This window comes from Scyliorhinus torazame, chromosome 16 (assembly GCF_047496885.1).
Source record: "Scyliorhinus torazame isolate Kashiwa2021f chromosome 16, sScyTor2.1, whole genome shotgun sequence".
Taxonomy (NCBI): domain Eukaryota; kingdom Metazoa; phylum Chordata; class Chondrichthyes; order Carcharhiniformes; family Scyliorhinidae; genus Scyliorhinus; species Scyliorhinus torazame.
In genome coordinates, this window is record NC_092722.1 from 159977283 (window position 1) to 159998083 (window position 20801).

General features: G+C 48.3%; 1 protein-coding gene across 2 annotated transcripts in view; it reads right to left on the reverse strand.

Moving 5' to 3' along the window:
• The window catches only part of LOC140393173 (uncharacterized), a 384488-nt gene that overhangs the window by 323579 nt on the left and 40108 nt on the right, over positions 1–20801 (reverse strand). The window contains exons 2-3 of one of the 2 annotated variants that reach the window (XM_072479311.1): positions 19514–19719; positions 12957–13040 (exon numbers count right to left, since the gene is read on the reverse strand). In XM_072479311.1, the coding sequence (XP_072335412.1) occupies positions 12957–13040; positions 19514–19719 (290 nt within the window). The remainder of the gene's footprint in view (positions 1–12956; positions 13041–19513; positions 19720–20801) is intronic. The other variant, XM_072479313.1, reaches the window with a different exon arrangement.

Consider the following 20801-nt stretch of genomic DNA (forward strand, 5'->3'; position numbering starts at 1 on the left):
AGCAGTTAAAGGCCATATAGTGAGATTATGGACAATAAATCCAACTCATGGGTGAGTGAAATACAGATTTATTGGAACATTTCAGGATATAATTCAATTACTCGATGAAAGTAACGCAGTTGAGGCAATTTTGACAAAGGGACAATTTTAACTGAAGGCAGCGCTTGTTTGATAAAGCCAAGGTAGTCACAAGTGTGCTGGAACTCCTCAGCATAGATCCCGGGAGAATGAAATTCCCAGGGCTCACCTGCATGGATGTGCCACCTGAGCCCGCTGTGTAATGGCAGCCTGTCAAGGGGCAAGGGCGATTGATAAGTGACCTAAAGGGCATTCAAGTAAATGGGTGTGAGGGGAGTTAGAGGATCTTATGATCAAGTGCGCCGGGACTGCAAAGTGTGGGCATTCCTCTGGGACTCATGGGAATGGACAGCGACTCCTACCACACTGCCAAGATTCAGCAGACTGAAATGGCAGTGCAGTGGCTTCCTTGGAAATATACAGTTGACCCCTAACTTGCATTTTTTTCTCTGTACTGCAATCTGATGCACTGACTTTACCATCACCATTGGATCCCATTGGGTTGGATTAGCAGGGAAGGGCCAATGGGTTCCTTGTGAGGCCTTTGATTAAGATTGCAGTCAGGACTTCCAGTGACAGGGATGTGCTGACAGGGTACACAAAATGTGGCTCTCCCCCTTGAAACTCGGATTTAAGCACATTCAACCCAAAATAGCCTGCTACATTTGAGAGTAAACACCATCACCCTTCTCCAACACCATCAAGTCATGCAAGCAGCATCAACCCTAGGGGCTGAAGAGACAACAAAGGCAGTAAGAGCTGTGAGAGGAAGACCGAGGCAATGGTAAACATGCGGGGTGACGAGGTCCCGGCCACACCTGAGCAGGAAGGATCGCCGGATCGTACTCAGGACTTCCCCCTGATGAACAAATGGAGGGATTCCCTATTGCAGGAACTCCAAGAGCTCAAGAAAGCCATCAAAATGGAGATGCCAGCAACGGTGAAAGTGCCGGTAGCGGAGACGCTGGTCACCCTGCAAGCGAGGACCAAGAAAATTGGTCACGCCGCCAGAACCTTAGCATTGTGGGGCAGGAACCGTACAGAGTACATAGCCCAGACACTGGCAAACTGGTTGGAAGGGAAGCTTCCCCAAGCCTCCAGAAGTGGACAGAGCCCACAAATGACTCCAGCCAAAGCCCAAGGCCGGGGAACAGCCGTGGGCCATCATTGCGAAGCTGCACCGGTACCAAGACTGGGAAAAGATCTTAAACTGGGCAAAACACACAGGGTTCAGCAATGCTGAGGGTCACTCAATCCGGGTGTACCAAGACATTGGAGCAGACCTGGCCAAGTGGCAGGCAGAATTTGACAAAGACAAGGTGGCCCTCTATAAAAACAATGTCCGGTTTGGAATGCTGTTCCCCACCAAGCTCTGGGTGACGTTCCAGGGCAGGGAATACTATTTCACCGCACCGGCGGTTGTGGTGTTGGGTGCTCTGAGGTACAGACGAACCAACATCGCTGATACCCAAAAAGAACAAAGACCCGACTGAGTGCTGGTCCTACAGGCCCATCTCGCTACTCAATGTGGACCCAATAATCCTGGCAAAAACCCTGGCTAAGCAGCTGGAGAGTTGCGTGCCAGAGGTAATCGAGGAGGACCAGTTAGGCTTTGTCAAGGACAAGCAGCTAACATTGAATATAAGGCGCCTGCTGAATGTGATATTGAGCCCAGCCAGGGACAGTGCACAGGATCAAAGTGAATGTACTATCCAGGCTCCTCTTGCTGTTCAGGCCCCCCTCGATCTACATCCCCAAGGCATTCTTTAAAGCGGTAGACAAACTAATCATGGCGTTTGTGTGTTTGCGCGGGGAGTGGGTGCGAGCGGGGGGGAGAGAACCTGAGGATAAAAAAAGGACCTACAAAGGAGGAAAAACACGGAGGCCTGGCCTTCCCAAACCTAGAGTTTTACCAGTGGGCAGCCACAAAAGAAAGAGTGAGGGGGTGGGTGAAGGTGGTTTAAAACTCCTGCATAGGAACATCCCTCCAAGTCCTTGTCACAACCACACCCCAATTCCTCCCCCGACCAAGTACTCAGGAAGCCCAGTGATGGTAGCCACGCTCCGAACGTGGTATCAGATGAGGTGTCCCCTATGGCCCCATGTCTGCACTAACCACAGGTTTACTCCCGTAATAATAGATGCCACCTTCAAAAGGTGGAGACATGATGAGGGGAAATTGATGGTTAGGGACATGCACACAGACAGAATAGCGACCTTGGAAGAAATTACGGAGGTTCCAGCTATCAAAAAGAAACAAACTAAGACACATACAGGCCAAAACTTTCCTCCAAAAGGAAACGACATCCAGCAGAGGGCAGCAGAGCGGAGCTGCTGATTGGCTGTTGCGGGGAAAGTTTGCATCAGTGCATTGCGGTCACTGTATCCAGAAGGTGTACCCGAGCAAGACACCCTCCATGTTCAAGTGAAGGCAAGCATCCAGCAGAGGGCAACAGAGCGGAGCCGCTGATTGGCTGTTGCAGGGGAAATTTGCATCAGTGCTTTGCAGTCGCCGTATCCAGAAGGTGTACCTGAGCAAGACACTCTCCGTGTTCAAGTGAAGGCAAGCATCCAACAGAGGGCAGCAGAGCGGAGCCGCTGATTGGCTGTTGCATGGAAAATTTGCATCAGTGCATTGCAGTCACTGCATCCAGAAGGTGGTTTGTGGATGAGCTGTTGTCAAGTGACAAAAATGGCAGGGGATCTCAGACCCGTGTTATGCTCCTCTTGCGCAATGTAGGAGCTCAGGGATGTGGCTGATGTCCCTGGCTCCTTCACGTGCGGGAAGTGTGTCCAGTTGCAGCTCTTGTCAGACCGCATGACGTCTGTGGAGCTATGGATGGACTCAGCGATGCTGAGGAGGCCGTGGATAGCACGTTTAGCAAATTGGTCACACCACAGATTAGAATTGCTGAGGGAGAAAGGGAATGGGTGACCAAAAGGCAGAGAAAAAGCAGGAAGGCAGTGCAGGTGTCGCCTGCGGTCATCTCCCTCCAAAACAGGTATACCGTTTTAGATACTGTTGGGGGCGATGGCTCACCTGGGGAAGGCAGTAGTAGCCAGGTTCATGGCACCGTGGCTGGCTCTGCTGTACAGAAGGGCGGGAAAAAGAGTGGAAGGGCGATAGTCATAGGGGATTCAATTGTAAGGGGAGTAGATAGGCGGTTCTGTGGTTGAAAACGACACACCCGAATGGTATGTTGCCTCCCAAGTGCACGGGTCAAGGATGTCTCAGATCAGCTGTAGAACATTCTGAAGGGGGAGGGTGAAAAGCCAGTTGTCGTGGTGCATATAGGCACCAATGATATAGATAAAAAACAGAATGAGGTCCTACAAGCAGAATTAGGGAGTTAGGAGCCAAGTTAAAAAGTCGGACCTCAGAGGTCGTAATCTCAGCATTGCTCCAGTGCCACGTGGTAGTCAGAGTAGAAATGAAAAAATAGGCAGGATGAATGCGTGGCTTGAGAGATGGTGCAGGAGGGAGGGGTTCAGATTTTTGGGACATTGGGACCGGTTCTGGGGGAGGTGGGACTACTACAAATTGGACGGTCTACACCTGGGCTGGACTGGAACCAATGTCCTTGGGGGTGCTTTTGCTAACACTGTTGGGGAGGGTTTAAACTAATGTGGCAGGGGGGTGGGAACCAAATGAGGAGGTTAGTGGACAGTAAGGAGGTAGTAACTAAAGCCTATAAGGAACTAGATCATGAAGTCAGCGTGACTAAGGGGAAGAGTAGGCAGGGAGCAGATGATGAATGCAAAGGGACTGGTGGTCTGAGGTGCATTTGCTTTAATGCAAGAAGTGTAATAGGTAAGGCAGATGAACTTAGAGCTTGGATTAGTACCTGGAAGTATGATGTTATTGCTATTACTGAGACTTGATTGAGGGAAGGGCATGATTGGCAACTAAATATCCCAGGATATCGATGCTTCAGGTGGGATAGAGAGGGAGGTAAAAGGGATGGAGGAGTTGCATTACTGGTCAGAGAGGATATCACAGCTGTGCTGAAGGAGGGCACTATGGAGGACTCGAGCAATGAGGCGGCATGAGCAGAGCTCAGAAATAGGAAGGGTGCGGTAACAATGTTGGGGCTGTACTACAGACCTCCCAACAGCGAGCGTGAGATAGAGGTACAAATATGTAAACAGATTATGGAAAGATGTAGGAGCAACAGGGTGGTGGTGATAGGAGATTTTAATTTTTCCAACATTGACTGGGATACACTTAGTGTCAGAGGTCTAAATGGAGCAGAATTTGTAAGGAGCATCCAGGAGGGTTTTCTAGAGCAGTATGTAAATAGTCCAACTCGGGAAGGGGCCATACTGGACCTGGTGTTGGGGAATGAGCCCGGCCAGGTGGTTGAAGTTTCAGTCGGGGATTACTTTGGGAATCGTGATCACAATTCTGTAAATTTTAGAATACTCATGGACAAAGACGAGAGTAGTCCTAAAGGAAGAGTGCTAAATTGGGGGATTCAAAATTCAGCAGGAGCTGGGAAATGTGGATTGGGAGCAGCTGTTTGAAGGTAAATCCACATTTGATATGTGGGAGGCTTTTAAAGAGAGGTTGATTAGAATGCAGGATAGACATGTCCCTGTGAAAATGAGGGATAGAAATGGCAAGATTAGGGAACCATGGATGGCAGGCGAAATTGTGAGACTAGCTAAGAGGAAAAAGGAAACATACATAAGGTCTAGGCGACTGAAGACAGACAAAGGTTTGGAAGAATATCGGGAATGTAGGACCAATCTGAAATGAGGAATCAAGAGGGCTAAAAGGGGTCATGAAATATCTTTAGCAAATAGGGTTGAGGAAAATCCCAAAGCCTTTTATTCATATATAAGGAGCAAGAGGGTAACTAGAGAAAGGGTTGGCCCACTCAAGGACAAAGGAGGAAAGTTATGCGTGGAGACAGAGAAAATGGGTGGAATTCTTAACGAGTACTTTGCATCGGTATTCACCAAGGAGAGGGACATGACGGATGTTGAGGTGAGGGATAGGTGTTTGATTACTCTAGGTCAAGTCGGCATAAGGAGGGAGGATATGTTGGGTATTCTAAAAGGCATTAAGGTGGACAAGTCCCCAGGTCCGGATGGGATCTATCCCAGGTTACTGAGGGAAGTGAGAGAGGAAATAGCTGGGGCCTTAACAGATATCTTTGCAGCATCCTTGAACACGGGTAAGGTAGCGGAGGACTGGAGAATTGCTAATTTTGTCCCCTTATTAAGAAGGGTAGCAGGAATAATCCAGGTAATTATAGACCAGTGAGCCTGATGACAGGGGTAGGGAAGCTGCTGGAGAAGATACTGAGGGATAGGATCTATTCCCATTTGGAAGAAAATGGGCTTATCAGTGATAGGCAACATGGTTTTGTGCAGGGAAGTTCATGTCTTGCCAACTTAATAGAATTCTTTGAGGAAGTGACAAAGTTGATTGATGAGGGAAGGGCTGTAGATGTCATATACATGGACTTCAGTAAGGCATTTGATAAGGTTCCCCATGGTAGGCTGATGGAGAAAGTGAAGTCTCATGGGATCCAGGGTGTACTAGCGAGATGGAAAAGAACTAGCTGGGCAACAGGAGACAGAGGGTAATAGTGGAAGGGAGTTTCTCAAAATGGAGAACTGTGAACAGTGGTGTTCCACAGGGATCCATGCTGGGCCCACTGTTGTTTGTGATATACATAAATGATCTGGAGGAAGGTATAGGTGGTCTGATTAGCAAGTTTGCAGATGACACTAAGATTGGTGGAGTAGCAGATAGTGAAGGGGACTGTCAGAGAATACAGCAGAATATAGATAGATTGGAGAGTTGGGCGGAGAAATGGCAGATTGAGTTCAATCCGGCCAAATGCGAGGTGATGCATTTTGGAAAATCCAATTCAAGTGCGAACTATATGGTAAATGAAAAAGCCCTGGGGAAAATTGATGTGCAGAGAGATCTGGGTACCCTGAAGGTGGCTGCGCAGGTCGATAGAGTGGGCAAGAAGGCATACAGCATGCTTTCCTTCATCGGAAGGGGTATTGAGTACAAGAGTTGGCAGGTCATGTTACAGTTGTATAAGACTTTGGATCGGCCACATTTGGAATACTGCATACAGTTCTGGTCGCACATTACCAAAAGGATGTGGATGCTTTGGAGAAGGTGCAGAGGAGGTTCACCAGGATGTTGCCTGGTATGGAGGGCGCTAGCTATGAAGAGAGGCTGAGTAGATTAGGATTATTTTCATTAGAAAGATGGAGGTTGAGGGGGGACCTCATTGAGGTTTACAAAATCATGAGAGGTATAGACAGGGTGGATAGCAAGAAGCTTTTTCCCAGAGTGGGGGACTCAATTACTATGGGTCACGAGTTCAAGGTGAGAGGGGAAAAGTTCAAGGGAGATATGCGTGGAAAGCTCTTTACGCAGAGGGTGGTGGGTGCCTGGAACGCATTGCCGACGGACGTGGTAGAGGCGGGCACGATAGCGTCATTTAAGATGTATCTAGAAAGATACATGAATGGGCAGGGAGCAGAGGGATACAGATCCTTAGAAAATAGGCAACAGTTTTAGATAGAGGATCTGGATCGGCGCAGGCTTGGAGGGCCGAAGGGCCTGTTCCTCTGCTGTAATTTTTCTTTGTTCCTTGTTCTTTGACAATATATCCCCAGATACCAGGACAGTCGCTAGTTGAGGAACTGTTGAATGCGGGCGACCTAGGGAGATGGAACTGTGGGGACCTGTGCAGGCAACTGTTAGAGGAGCTCACCGCTGGACGAGATAAGGGAAAAATGGGAGGAGGAAGTAGGTATAGATGGAGGGGGGAGGACTCTGAATCGAAGCACAGCACAGGGCGAACTCCACATGCACACTGAGCGCACCTAACCAGAACCCGAATGATTACGTACTTTGACGAACTCTGTACGTAGTGGAGTAGCAGGGTATAGAGGAACAGTGGGAGGAGAACAAGATGTAAACCAGAGTTAGATATTGAGGGTGCGATCTAACCAAAGAAAATCAGAGTCTGTTCTGGGCAGGCTTAGCGGGATCTTTCCCGGCGCTACCTAACAGTGCGAGTGGAACTCCTCAGTGCAGGAAGAGATCAGGGCGCCATTTTTAAATGATGCTCTGATCTCCCAACCCTCCCTATGTAACTCTGAACCCCCACAATGCCCCAACTCACCTATAAGGTGGTTGTCAGGGGCCCCCCACACCCCACCCGATGGGCAGGGCACTCCCGGGCCTGATCCCCGGCACAGGATTGGATTTGTTTATTGTCACGTGTACCGAGGTACAGTGAAAAGTATTTTTCTGCGAGCAGCTCAACAGATCATTAAGTACATGGGAAGAAAAGGGAATAAAAGAAAATACATAATAGGGCAACACAAGGTGTACAATCTAACTACATAAGCACCGGCATCGGATGAAGCATACAGGGTGTAGTGTTAATGAGGTCAGTCCATAAGAGGGTCATTTAGGAGTCTGGTAACAGCGGGGAAGAAGCTGTTTTTGAGTCTGTTCATGTGTGCTCTCAGACTTCTGTATCTCCTGCCCGATGGAAGAAGTTGGAAGAGTGAGTAAGCCGGGTGAGAGGGGTCTTTGATTATGCTGCCTGCTTTCCCCAGGCAGCGGGAGGTGTAAATGGAGTCAATGGATGGGAGGCAGGTTTGTGTGATGGACTGGGCGGTGTTCACGACTCTCTGAAGTTTCTTGCGGTCCTGGGCCGAGCAGTTGCCATACCAGGCTGTGATGCAGCCTGATAGGATGCTTTCTATGCTGCATCTGTAAAAGTTGGTAAGAGTCAATGTGGACATGCCGAATTTCCTTAGTTTCCTGAGGAAGTTTAGGCGCTGTTGTGCTTTCTTGGTGGTAGCATCGATGTGGGTGGACCAGGACAGATTTTTGGAGATGTGCACCCCTAGGAATTTGAAACTGCTAACCATCTCCACCTCGGCCCCATTGATGCTGACAGGGGTGTGTACAGTGCTTCCTGAAGTCAATGATCAGCTCTTTAGTTTTGCTGGCATTGAGGGAGAGATTGTTGTCGCTGCACCACTCCACTAGGTTCTCTATCTCCCTCCTGTATTCTGACTCGTCGTTATTCAAGATCCGGCCCACTATGGTCGTATCGTCAGCAAACTTGTAGATGGAGTTGGAACCAAATTTTGCCACGCAGTCGTGTGTGTACAGGGAATAGAATAGGGGGCTAAGTACGCAGCCTTGCGGGGCACCGGCATTGAGGACTATTGTGGAGGAGGTGTTGTTGTTCATTCTTACTGACTGTGGTCTGTTGATCAGAAAATCGAGGATCCAGTTGCAGAGTGAGGAGCCAAGTCCTAGGTTTTGGTGCTTTGATTTGAGCTTGGCTGGAATTATGGTATTGAAGGCGGAACTGTAGTCAATAAATAGGAGTCTGATGTTGGGGTCTTTGTTGTTGAGATGCTCGATGGATCAGTGTAGGGCCAGGGAAATGGCGCCTGCTGTGGACCGGTTGCGACGGCATGTGAATTGCAGCAGATCAAGGTGTTCTGGGAGTATGGAGGTGATGCGCTTCATGATCAACCTCTCGAAGCACTTCATTACGACTGAAGTCAGGGCCACCGGACAGTAGTCATTGAGGCACGATGCCTGGTTCTCCTTTAGCACTGGCATGCCAAAACTGGCAGGTAAAATGCCAGCCGGGCACCTTGGCATTCCAGCCTGGCACCCCGACAGTGACCCTGCCAGGGTGCTAGGTTGATAGTGCCAGGGTGCCACCCTGCTCAGAGGCCAACCACCTTGGCGCCTCCGATGGCCTGGGAGAACCCCTGCCCCCTCCTCCTACCAAGTGCCGGTACTCCTGATCCCCGGATGTGAGGACCAGGTACTAATCAGCGCTCGGCTGGAGTCTCCTCGGCGAGGCCGGTAGATGCCGGGTGGCCATTCGATCCGGCGTCAGCACGGCTAAGTGGGTTCTTAACCATGCAAGACTGGTGCCGCCCATTGTGGTTGGGATCCAGATCGTGACACCTCCTGCAATTGCCGTCAACAATCCCGGGGGAGGCCTCTCCCGGGATCTACCAGCCGTATCCCGCTCCGATTACGGTGGGACGCAACCGGTAAATTGTACCCAGAGGAGAAACCTGAGAAGGTGGTGGTGAGCTGCCTTCCTGAACTGCTGAAGAATGTTCAATTCCATTGTTTAAAAGAGTTTGCACCTCCAAACTTCAGTTTTCTCCAGCAGGACTTGGAGACCGGAAGGAGTAACGGGTCTGTTATCATCCACAATTGTCTTGTCTGGCTGCTGTTTGATACAAGTACACTCGCAGAAGATACAACTCTTGAAAAGAATGGTTAACAAAAACTGCGCAGTTTGAGTTGGGCGCGGCCAGCACTATTTCTTCCTCACCTTGTTCACCAAGTCCGATGCTCACGTTTGCAGTTAAACTCCCTCTTCCATGCATTCCAACTAATCATGCCCATTTTATCCAGGGTTTACACTACTGATGACAATGTATGTGCAAATGAACTGACCCAGGAATTTCTGGTGCAACTATTTCTCTGAACAGCTGGCTGGCACCGTTTATTTGCCACTGGCCTATCACAGCAGCACAGCACACTCTCCAAAGAAACTTGCTTCCACCGTTACTTGAAAGAAGAAGCTGGAATGCCTTGATGACCACAGTACAGTATGTTACTGTGTAGCAATTTGACAGTATTTGAATTTACTCTTTTGGCATAAGTTAATATTTACTAAAGATGCTTTCAAATTTAATTAAAACCTAAACCGTTCCCCTGGCAAGAGCAAGTACGAGAAGCTACTGCTGTGAAGAACAAATTAGCCAGCATGTGTCACAAGTACCTTGGTTTTAAGTGTGTGATTAGGTTGTAGGCCCCAGGTATTTGCTGACATCATTTGACTTCAGGGGCGAAATTCTCCGGTATCGGCGCGATGTCCGCCGACCGGCGCCAAAAACGGCGCAAATCAGTCGGGCATCGCACCGCCCCAAAGGTGCGGAATCCTCTGCATCTTGGGGGGCCGAGCGCTAACCTTGAGGGGCTAGGCCCGCGCCGGACTGATTTCCGCCCCGCCAGCTGGCGGGAAAGGCCTTTGGTGCCCCGCCAGCTGGCGCGGAAATGACATCTCCGGGCGGCGCATGCGCGGGAGCGTCAGCGGCCGCTCACGGCATCCCCGCGCATGCGCAGTGGAGGGGGTCTCTTCCGCCTCCGCCATGGTAGAGACCATGGCGAAGGCAGAAGGAAACGAGTGCCCCCACGGCACAGGCCCGCCCACGGATCGGTGGGCCCCGATCGCGTGCCAGGTCACCGGGGGGGGCACCCCCCGGGGCCAGATCGGCCCGCGCCCCCCCCCCAAGGACCCCAGAGCCTGCCCGCGCCGCCGTGTCCCGCCAGTAAGAGAGGTGGTTTAATCCACGCCAGCAGGACAGGCATCCTAGCAGCGGGACTTTGGCCCATCCGGGCCGGAGAATCGCGGGGGGGGGGGGGGCCGCCAACTGGTGCGCCGCGATTCCCGCCCCCGCCGAATCTCCGGTGCCGGAGAATTCGGCAACCGGCGGGGGCGGGATTCACGGCAGTCCCCGCCAATTCTCCGACCCGGCGGGGGGTCTGAGAATCTCGCCCCTGATGTGCCAAATACAAATTAATCCACATGGGCTTCAAATGCCTGCCTCAACGTGTTCCTGCACTTAAATGCAATGGTCTGTACTAAGCTCCAGCTGTTTAAACTACCCAACAAAAAACTCACTTTTTAAACAACAAAAAAATTGATTCCTGAAACAGAAAATTCTAATTTTAGTGCGTGTTACCCTATTGGGTGCATTATTGCATCTGCCTGTTGAAAATGGGTCATTAGGCAGAAGTTGATTGTAAAAGAGTATCTCCTTCACCCCCCACCCCACATCTCACACCAGTGGCCCCACCCCTCCCCACCTCATCCACCCCACCCCCATCACCCCAACCAGCTGGATGCCCGAGGCTTTCATCACTCAATTCATGCTCAGGCCTCGAAATGTGCAGCTAATTAAATCAGGGTCCAATGCCAGTTGCAGGACCCCTATCGCACAAGCTTCAGTTACCAATGGGCAGTGCAGTCATCCATTTGCAGTGGATGTGGAGCAGCTTAACTAATGGTCCTTAAAATGGCTTCTGGAGGCAACTCTGGAAACAGGAGCGGTAGATTTTTCCACATGATTTCTAGGAGCCAGGGAGCCGCATGGAAACTTGTCAAAATGATGGAGGTGAGGCCTGAGCTTGAAAATGTTTCTGGCCTCCTGCTGCTGCAATCAGGCAAGTCCACAGGCGACCATAGCATCGCAATGAGTTCGGAAATTGGCCCCACTATGGCTCCATGAGCAAAGTGAAAAGCAATTAAAAATAAAGGTGGCCTTTAAAACACTAAGCTAATAGAAATGGAAGGGTCATAACTTTCAGCTACTCCCTCTCAACTTTTTTGCTTCTTTTATATGAAGTGAGAATAGTGCTGCAAATGGCACCAAAGTGTGAACCTTGCACAATTCAGTTTGACTTCAAATTTATTCAGATTGTTCCAGCTCAGTTGGTTGAATCACACATTGCCTGGTCCATTAAGTCACTTGCAAAATAAGAAATCTGAAGAGATGTTGATGATAGACTAGAACACATGCACATTCGTCCATAGGCTGTTTGGCCTAGAAGGAGGCCTTTCAATCCATTGTGTTCAACTGAAAAAGAATAGTCCATCCTAATCCTACTTCTCAGCTCTTGGCCCATCGCCTTGTAGATCACAGCACTTCAGGTGCATATTCAAGTACTTGATGAGGGTTGTTGCCTTTACTAGCCATTCAGGCAGTGAGATCTAAGCCCCAACATTCTCTAAGAGAAGAAAATGCTCTTCATTTCCCCTTACTCTTCAACTCCCATCTAATCCTTCGACCAATTATTTTAAATCGGCACCCCCTCGTAATTGACGTCTCTGCGAATGAAACTAAGACCCTCTTATCCACTCTGTCCAGTCCCCTCAATTTATTCTCCCCTCCGCCTCCTCTCTTCCAAAGAAAACCACCCCAACCTATCCAATCTGCCTTCAGAGCTAAAATTCTTCATTCCTGACACTACCCTTGTAAATCCTCTCTGTGCCCTCTCTCGTGTCTCTCTACTCCAAGTAACTGAATTAATAAAAGCTGCATTGTTGATGTTCAATTACAATCTGTCACACACACAGTCTGCATACGTTAAATGCCGACATAAACCGGACTATATACAGAACATAGAGTTAGCTGAAAACAAAGTGATGTCATGCAAATGTCAAACATGACAATGTTACTGACCCCAGGGGTTCCTGCATGCAAATGGGAACAAAGGGGACTGTGTAAAGAGCTATCCGTCACTCACAAATACGACAGATACCACTCCCTATCTTGCAGCAGTAATAACCATGGATATGCACTGTACTGTAATTCATCAGCCTACCCTCTATTCCAGTACACAGTACATGATCTTGGTTACTATCGCTGTTCACTCACACCGCACCATCCCTGATATATCGAACAAAAGTTTGAAAGCGAACATGCGTCTGCAGTCCCAACAAATGCCATCAACACCACTCAACTTCAGTGAAACTCCAAATTTTCACTTCCAAAATTAAGTTATTTTTGAAGTCTTTTGGGGGAAATTATCTTCAATCTTTATATTTTATATTTGTAACATGCACACAATACTGCGCTCCAGAACGCTCATGCACAGAGTGAAACAGTGTGCTGTAATGCAACTGAAGTGACATTCTGACAACGTCGATCAATCGCGGTTTTAGATGCTCCACTCATTCACTTCATTTATCAATTGAAAAACAAAGTAAATTCCACAGAAGACTCATGCATTAATTATTTTGTTAAACCACACACCCAGACAACTCGTTACGTACCCAGGAACAGCTGGTCCAACTGCGGTCTGGATGCTATCACTTTGTTTTACCTGAAGGTCTGCTGGGATGTTTTCACTATCAAGACTATCAGTAAGATAAAATTGACAAAGAAACAATTCTTTGAATAAGTAACAATTGTAATGTGTGTGTAAATGTACAAATCAGCAGCCTTTCCCCTGATCAATGCAATCATTACAAATAAAGACAATGCAATCTATGCCCCATTGGAAACAAAGGGCTGCTTTTTATGGGTGGTCGGGCAATGATTACCCCCTACCATAGCCCCATTCCCCCTTCTCAACATCCGCAGGAAGGAAAGCCGACTCAACGTTACTCGCTCCATGCCAGCCTGCCCTGCAACCATAACATGCCTCATAAAAGCAAATTACTGCGGATGCTGGAATCTGAAACGAAAGAGAAAATGCTGGAAAATCTCAGCAGGTCTGGCAGCATCTGTAGGGAGAGGAAAGAGCTAACGTTTCGAGTCCGATGACCCTTTGTCAAAGCTAACAGTCAGAGAAAGCGGGAAATATTTATACTGTGGAGTGGGAATGAAAGATGGGTCATAGCCACAGAAACCCAGGGGAACCGGGTGCTAATGGCCACAGAAACCAAGGGGAAAGAGTGCTAATGGCAGTCCCCAGAGAGAACAAAAGGTATGAAAGGCCAAACAGCAGAGAAACTGACACCAGAGGGTAAACTCTGACAGATGTAGATGTGGGGCGAGAGGAAGAGGGAAGCAAAGTGGAGAAAGGGTAAGGAAAGGTGGATAAGATGTGGGGGGTGGGGGGGTAATATATATTAAGAAAGAAAGAAATGGTAAAAGACAGTTAAAATGGGATGAAAACAAATGGGTCGAGGTGGGGTGGAGCTAATCATCTGAAGTTGTTGAATTCAATGTTGAGACCGGAAGGCTGTAGATTGCCTAACCGGAAGATGAAATGTTGTTCCTCCAGTTTGCGTTGAGCTTCACTGGAACATTGCAGCAGGCCAAGGACAGACATGTGGGCATGGGGACAGGCAGGCTAAATATGTGGAGAGTAGGACTTCTGCCCCCCACTGGATGGGATGTCCCACCCTAAGAAGCTGCTGGCCAATTAGATGGCCAGCAGCTCCAGCACTCTCAACGGGACCAAGAGCTCAGTAGTGGGAACTGCCAGTCAGGTGACAAAGGCCCAATGGATCCCAGAGTGAGGCACGTCTGGGGTATTGGACAGAGAGGGGGGTTTAATGGGATTTAGAGAGCAGGCAGGAAGGAAGAAAGGGAAGTACTACCTTAGGGGTGGGGGGGCTGCTCTCAGATGTGCAAAAAGGCAGCCCCCAAAAATACGACCCCACCTTCCTTCCCGCTATTTAAAAAACATTTTTACAAAAACATTCTGCCTCCTCTCGCCCGTCAACCCACTCCAAACGTGTTATGACGCAGACAGGTTATTATCGAGGGCAACTGGCTTTTTAGCAAGCTCAATGTCGTATTGGGTGTTCAGCTATACAAACGAACCAACACGGTTGTAGATGGTACAACTCTGTTTTATTATTCTGTACAATAACTACTGTTAACTTCTGGCTGTGGTTCGTACTTCACCAGTTAAACTGTGGACCCAGCCCTATCCCTATCTTGGTGAGGCACTCAGCACATGGTGTATGTCTGAGTGGCACGCTGTGAGCTCTGTGCTCTGAGCTATCTCCTGGTGGAATGAGCGGGAACTGTGGTGTTCCCTGTTTTATAGTGCGTGTGCTCTCACTGGTGATTGGCTGTGATGTTGCGTGTGTGTGTTGATTGGTCCGTCGACCTGTCCATCAGTGTGTGTGTGTGATTGCACTATGATATGTTAATATGGATATCATGACATCCCCCCTTTTCACAAGAATATGTGCCTACATGGTAATAAATATTTGAGTGTACTGAGTGCGGCTGAGTATGTGTGTGCAATATTTACAACATGTACATGAGGCTAAACTATATACATAGGAAGGTGTCAGTGCAACAGAGCAACGAGGTTGTACCACAAACAAAACAAGTGCAATCATCAAATATCGAAAGAGAACTCCTGGAACGACAAAAAAAGAAACACGTTAACATTGTTGCACAACAATTCAGTGAGTCCAATGTGCAAACATGCTCATAAGTCCAGTCTAGTAGGTGGGCGATGAATTCAGGTTGACCGTTAGGGTGGCACACGATTCATCGCCCGGATTAACGCTGTGCACTGGCATCGGCTGGTGGGTCCTATTTGGGGACATCCGATTTCTGTCGATTACCGCAACACGGAAGGGTTCCCGGTCGTCGGTATCACCGGTCTGTACGTCGTCAGGGTATGACTCGGTGTATGGAGGCTGAATGGCCCGCAAGTCCCTGCGAGGCTGGCGGAATTGCGGAGCATTGACAGGTTGAGCTGCTCGTCAGCAGGCAGCGTAGTGGCCCATCTTGCCACAGCGGAAGCATTGTCGAGTTTTGGCTGGACATTGCTGCTTTAAGTGTGCGGATCCACAGTTGCTGCACGTCGTGACGTCATGGCGTTCGATGCGCATGCGCGGTTCGGTCCTGCGTAGAGTGCGCCTGCGCGTCACGTCGCTCTGCGTCGATGCCCCCTCTTTTGGCACATACAAGCGTGGGAGGCATCGGAAAGCGCGCAAAATGGCCGCCCTCGTCCAGGCCAGGAGGAACTCGATCGACTGGACCCGCTCGGCCTCGTAGGACCCCTGCCGTGCCGATTCTGCCGCTTGGAATTGGGAGTACCGGCTGGTCGCGTTTTCATGGAGGACGCAGGTTTCGATGGCGGTGGCTAGGGTGAGGCTCTTTATTTTGAGGAGCTGCTGGCGTAGGGTGTCCGAGGTGACCCCAAAAACGATCTGGTCCCGAATCATGGAATCGGAGGTGGCCTCATAGCCGCAGGACTGCGCGAGGATACAGAGGTGTGTCAAAAAAGATTGAAAAAGCTCATCCTTACCCTGCAGGTGCTGCTGGAAGAGGTACCTCTCGAAGTTCTCACTCACTTCGCCGCTGAAGTGTTGCTCAAATTTTAGAAGGACCGTCTTGTACTTCGTCTTGTCCTCGCCTTCCGCGAATTCCAGGGAGTTGTAGATGTGGATGGCGTGTTGCCCCGCCATGGAGAGGAGGCGGGCGATCTTCCTGGTGTCCGATGCATTCTCCCTGTCTGTGGCTTCTAGGAGGAGCTGGAAGCGCTGTTTAAACAGCTTCCAGTTGACGCCGAGATTTCCAGCGATTTGGAGCGGCTGCGGCGGGCTGATGGTGTCCATGGCGCAGGTTGGCGGATCTCTGAAGAGGTGCAGGTAGGTCTCACAGTTGCTGCCGAGTTTCCAAACCTGGTATCATGTCGTGTTGGATGTTCCGATATACAAATGAACCAACACGGTTGTCGATGGTACAACTCTGTTTTATTATTCTGTACAATAACTACTGTTAACTTCTGGCTGTGGTTCGTACTTCACCAGTGAACCTGTGGACCCAGCCCTGGCACTATCTTAGAGAGACACTCAGCACATGGTGTATGTCTGAGTGACACGCTGTGAGCTCTGTGCTCTGAGCTATCTCCTGGTGGAATGAGCAGGAACTGTGGTGTTCCCTGTTTTATAGTGCGTGTGCTCTCACTGGTGATTAGCTGTGATGTTGCGTGTGTGTTGATTAGTCCGTCTACCTGTCCATCAGTGTGTGCGTGTGATTGCACCATGATATGTTAATATGGATATCATGACACTCAACTGACCCTTCTTCATTTATTTCCATAGGGCGGACAGGCAGCCAGTTTCAGGGTCTACTCTCCTACTGTGTTACTGGGGTAAGCTTAGCAGGTGGACAGCCATAGACATTCCCATGTCCATTACTGTCTTCAAAAGAAAATGAATCGGAATTCGTGCTGGATCACACTGATCAGGTAAAATCTTTAAGGGTGTTCAGTCACTTTATCCTTCATTACCAACTCTAGTAATTTCACAACAGATATGGTTTAAGATTAACTAACTGGTTTAATATTCCCAGGTTTCACTTACTCACCTTTCTTAAATAGCAGAATCATTTTCCAATCTATAAGAACAGTTCCCAAATCGAGAGAACCTGTGATCGATTATAGTTCGGGCATCTATAATGTTCTCACCTGGCTTCTTTAAAACCATAGGGTGAAAACTATCTGGTCCTGGGCATGTGGCGGAATTCTCCCTTTTGGAGAATATGTGCCATGATGAGGGCTCCGACGGTGCCTTTCCCGCTGGCCAGAGCAGCAGGATCCTGCGCCAGATTCTGCACTTGGAATCTCATTAATTATGCACAGGCGAGTTCCCCTCCGAATCTCCTGGTGGGTCGGCAGGTGACCCATCAGCCTGCTATCAGCTGGCGGGTTTGAAGGTCCTACTGGTATATTTAAATACCTGTCCAGTCACTCTCTCCAGCCCACCTGTCTTCTCCAGGCTGTGCAGGATATCAGTAATTCAGAGGCAAAAGACTAGCAGCATGAAGGAGAAGTCTGTTCCTCAATTCAACCACCCTCCCCCCAAGCCCATTACCTGCCAGGCGCCCATGCCCCACCGTGGGCCTGGAGTCTTTGTGTATCCCCTTCCAGTAAATGATGTGGTATCCCTTTGACCTCCTTGTTTGTGAGCTTTTCGTGCAGCCTTGTCGGTGTACGGCTTCCCTCCCCTCGGTCTTCCATTGTTTGTCTTCTTCATCCACCTCCTTGCCCTTCTGCCTGCCATCATGAGCCCTCACCCTTCCCCCACTTCTTGCACAGCCCTCCTCATGCATTGCCCTCTTGTCTTTGTCAGCCCCCTGGCCTCCCTTCAAACTCCACCCCCCCAGTTGAACTTTGAACCTTTGTTGTCGTGGTTGCATGAATCTCATAGCAGCCTTGTCCAGATGCTGTTCTTTTTTTTGTAAATAGAGCTCTTATTTCTCAAAGGGTATAAATTGCTTCAATTTATTTTGGACCACCTCCCATTAACAGATTATTGTGGATAATCTCTCTCTCGTTTCATTAAAATCAACCTTCCCAGTAACTGTTTTGTGTTTCTTCTTTCCAAACTCTACATTGAATTCAATCACATTATGACTGCCATTGTTCTTGGCTGTTCAAAGGAGAATATTGGGTAGGGTTCAGGTAGCTGAGGTGTAACAGATCACATTATTCATAATTTAATAACATGTTGAAGAAACTTGCTGCTATCTTCCTATTATTTATGTGAGGGTTTTTGAGAGACTGTCGGGGTAATTTATAACTTCAACATCTGGACAGTCACCTGACGAATTGAATAGCCCAGCCATTGATTGCAATTGTGTTCTGTAACAGGTGAATGATCCATTCTTACCTGGCAGTGAAGTTGAAAATTATCCCCATGTCTCAACAGTAACCCTAACATTTGAAGACCAAAGCGAGTCTGATCAAGAGGGAAATGACAATCTCAGACAGCAAGCAATGTAACAATTTTATCCACTGTCTTGCTCATTTAAAATGCCCTTCCAGCTGAACGATTTAACCTTTTGAAATCCCTGTCTCACAAATCACCGAGGCAGAAATTATTAGCTTTCAAATTGATACTACAACTGGAATGAAAATCTGGAGCAACCAAACAACCCGACTCCAGAGTGAGGCAGTGTGAGGTTCAGTGAAGGGAGCACCCTTTTACATTTGGCATTTTCCTGCATGTGTTCTGTGCAATGTCAAACTGGGTGTCAAAGAGTCAATGGACTTGCAATTAACATAATGTTGGCGTTGCTGCATTCATTATGGAAACACTCAAAATGTAACTGCTCGGTGTAGACAGGGTTTCATTTACACTATGGGTTGGAAATTCATCAACACTTTTCAAAGCACACACTCTGAAAGAATGGTTAAAGTTTAGGTATTGGGCCCATCGCCTCAAAGATAGGGCCCAGGAGAGGTGTTGCAGTGGGCAATGAAGGGGAAGGGAGGCAGTGATGGTGACTGTGGAACTGAAGGTAACAGTCCTTCTGGCTGGACAGGAAGGTTATGTGAAGGAACCTAAAACAGGCGTCAAACTCCTCATTTGCATACTTGAGGCACGAAAAGCTTCTTTTAGCTGCTGTCACAGACCCCCAGAAGTGGCTCCATATAATTATAGGTCAGAGGCTTTTCAGGAGTCGTTGGGAAGCAGTCGTTGGTCCCCTAAACACGATCATAAGATTCCCATCCTTAAAACGGCACAAGGTCCCATTTCTACCACATATCTGAAGGCTTGGTGCAAAAGCAGTTGCAGTGTCCAGGTACCCTATAGCCCAGTTCATTAGCTGCTATTGGTTCAGCCAAAAGCCACTGATATATCATAAGCACTGACAATGAGTCCCAGCATTTGTGGGGAAAAAAACGGGATAAATTTTAATAGCTTACATTAGACAAAATTGTTGACGAGAAACCTGATCACTCAGCAACAGGATGAAAATAGGCAACAAAAACAAAATGAACAAACAGCACTTTTGTCCATTGAATCAGCAGTGCAAAGGGTGTGCACCATTCACCGTGTGCTCTGAAAAAGTATCAGTTCATGCATTGTCCTATTAAAAAGATTTCCTCACTTCCATTTCCTACCTGATACTCTGTGTAGCCGGTGCAGCAGCAGCTCCTTGAAGGCTGGGAGCAGAATGTTTGTGGGATGTATGGGCCTGGTTACTGGCAGCTCCTGTACTCTTCAAACCTGGCAGCTCCTCATTCACATTCTGATCATTTTTACCATATTTACTTGAACGAGATCCACTTAGAGGGCCCTTCCTCTTTTTATGCGGCTTTGCAGTATCCTACAGTTGAACAGGAAGAAAGCCAATATGCAGTTATATCACTAGAACAAAATTACACATTTTCCTAAACTTAAAAATCATACTCTCAGTATTAAAAACACCATTGCACCACTTTGGAAGCTAGCAGCGGAACAGCCATTCGAATGAACCTTTCACAGCTATAATGATGTTACTGGAGTGAAAACGAATTTGTACATTCCTTTCCTTATAACAAACAATCACTTCAGTTAATCTCTATAAATGGGCATTAAACTGTCAGTGGATTGAGATACATACCACTAATTTACTAACATGGACAATCCACACAGCCAGTGTGTCTTTAGTGCAAATAAAGTGCAGTCCACTAGGGGAAACTTTGTTCTGGGGATCTTTCCATTCCCTTAACTCAATGATTCCATGAGTAAGATTGCTCTACTAATTTCAAAGTCAGTCCACAAGCTACAGACCTATTCATGTATCTTCACTGAAAATTGGAAAATCTCTCCAGCCCAGTCAGTAGAGTCCAAATAGTGAAGTGACAGGTGACATGATATTCAAGTGAACATCACAGCACATACACACATACATAATGATGGACAGATCAACGGACCAATTAGCACACACAACACGACAGCCAATCACAGACAAGAGCATACACAGTATAAAACAAGGAACATGACACTTCCTGGGCAGTCCAGCAGGAGACGGCTCAGGGCAAGGACCTCCATGCCAGACAGTCACCATGTGCTGAGTACCAGAGTTTGTTATATAAATAGTTAAAAGAAATAAAACTGCGTTGTACCAATCACAACCATGTTGGTCTGTCTGTGTCTCAGAGTACCCAACACTTCATGGTACCAGAAGTGAATTAAAACCTACCCACAAATCTTCCATCCTGGCACCCACAATAGATCATGCTCCGTTACTGCACAGGATGCAACTGCAGCGCGGTCGCCAGAAGAGGTCATATGACACACGGGCAACTGATCTTCCCGCCCTGGCCCCTGGAGACGAAGTCCGCATCCACCTACCAGAAGGTGGCTGGTCAGCACCTGCCAAAGTTCTCCGACGTGTGGCTCCCCGCTCGTTCCTGGTTCGCATTA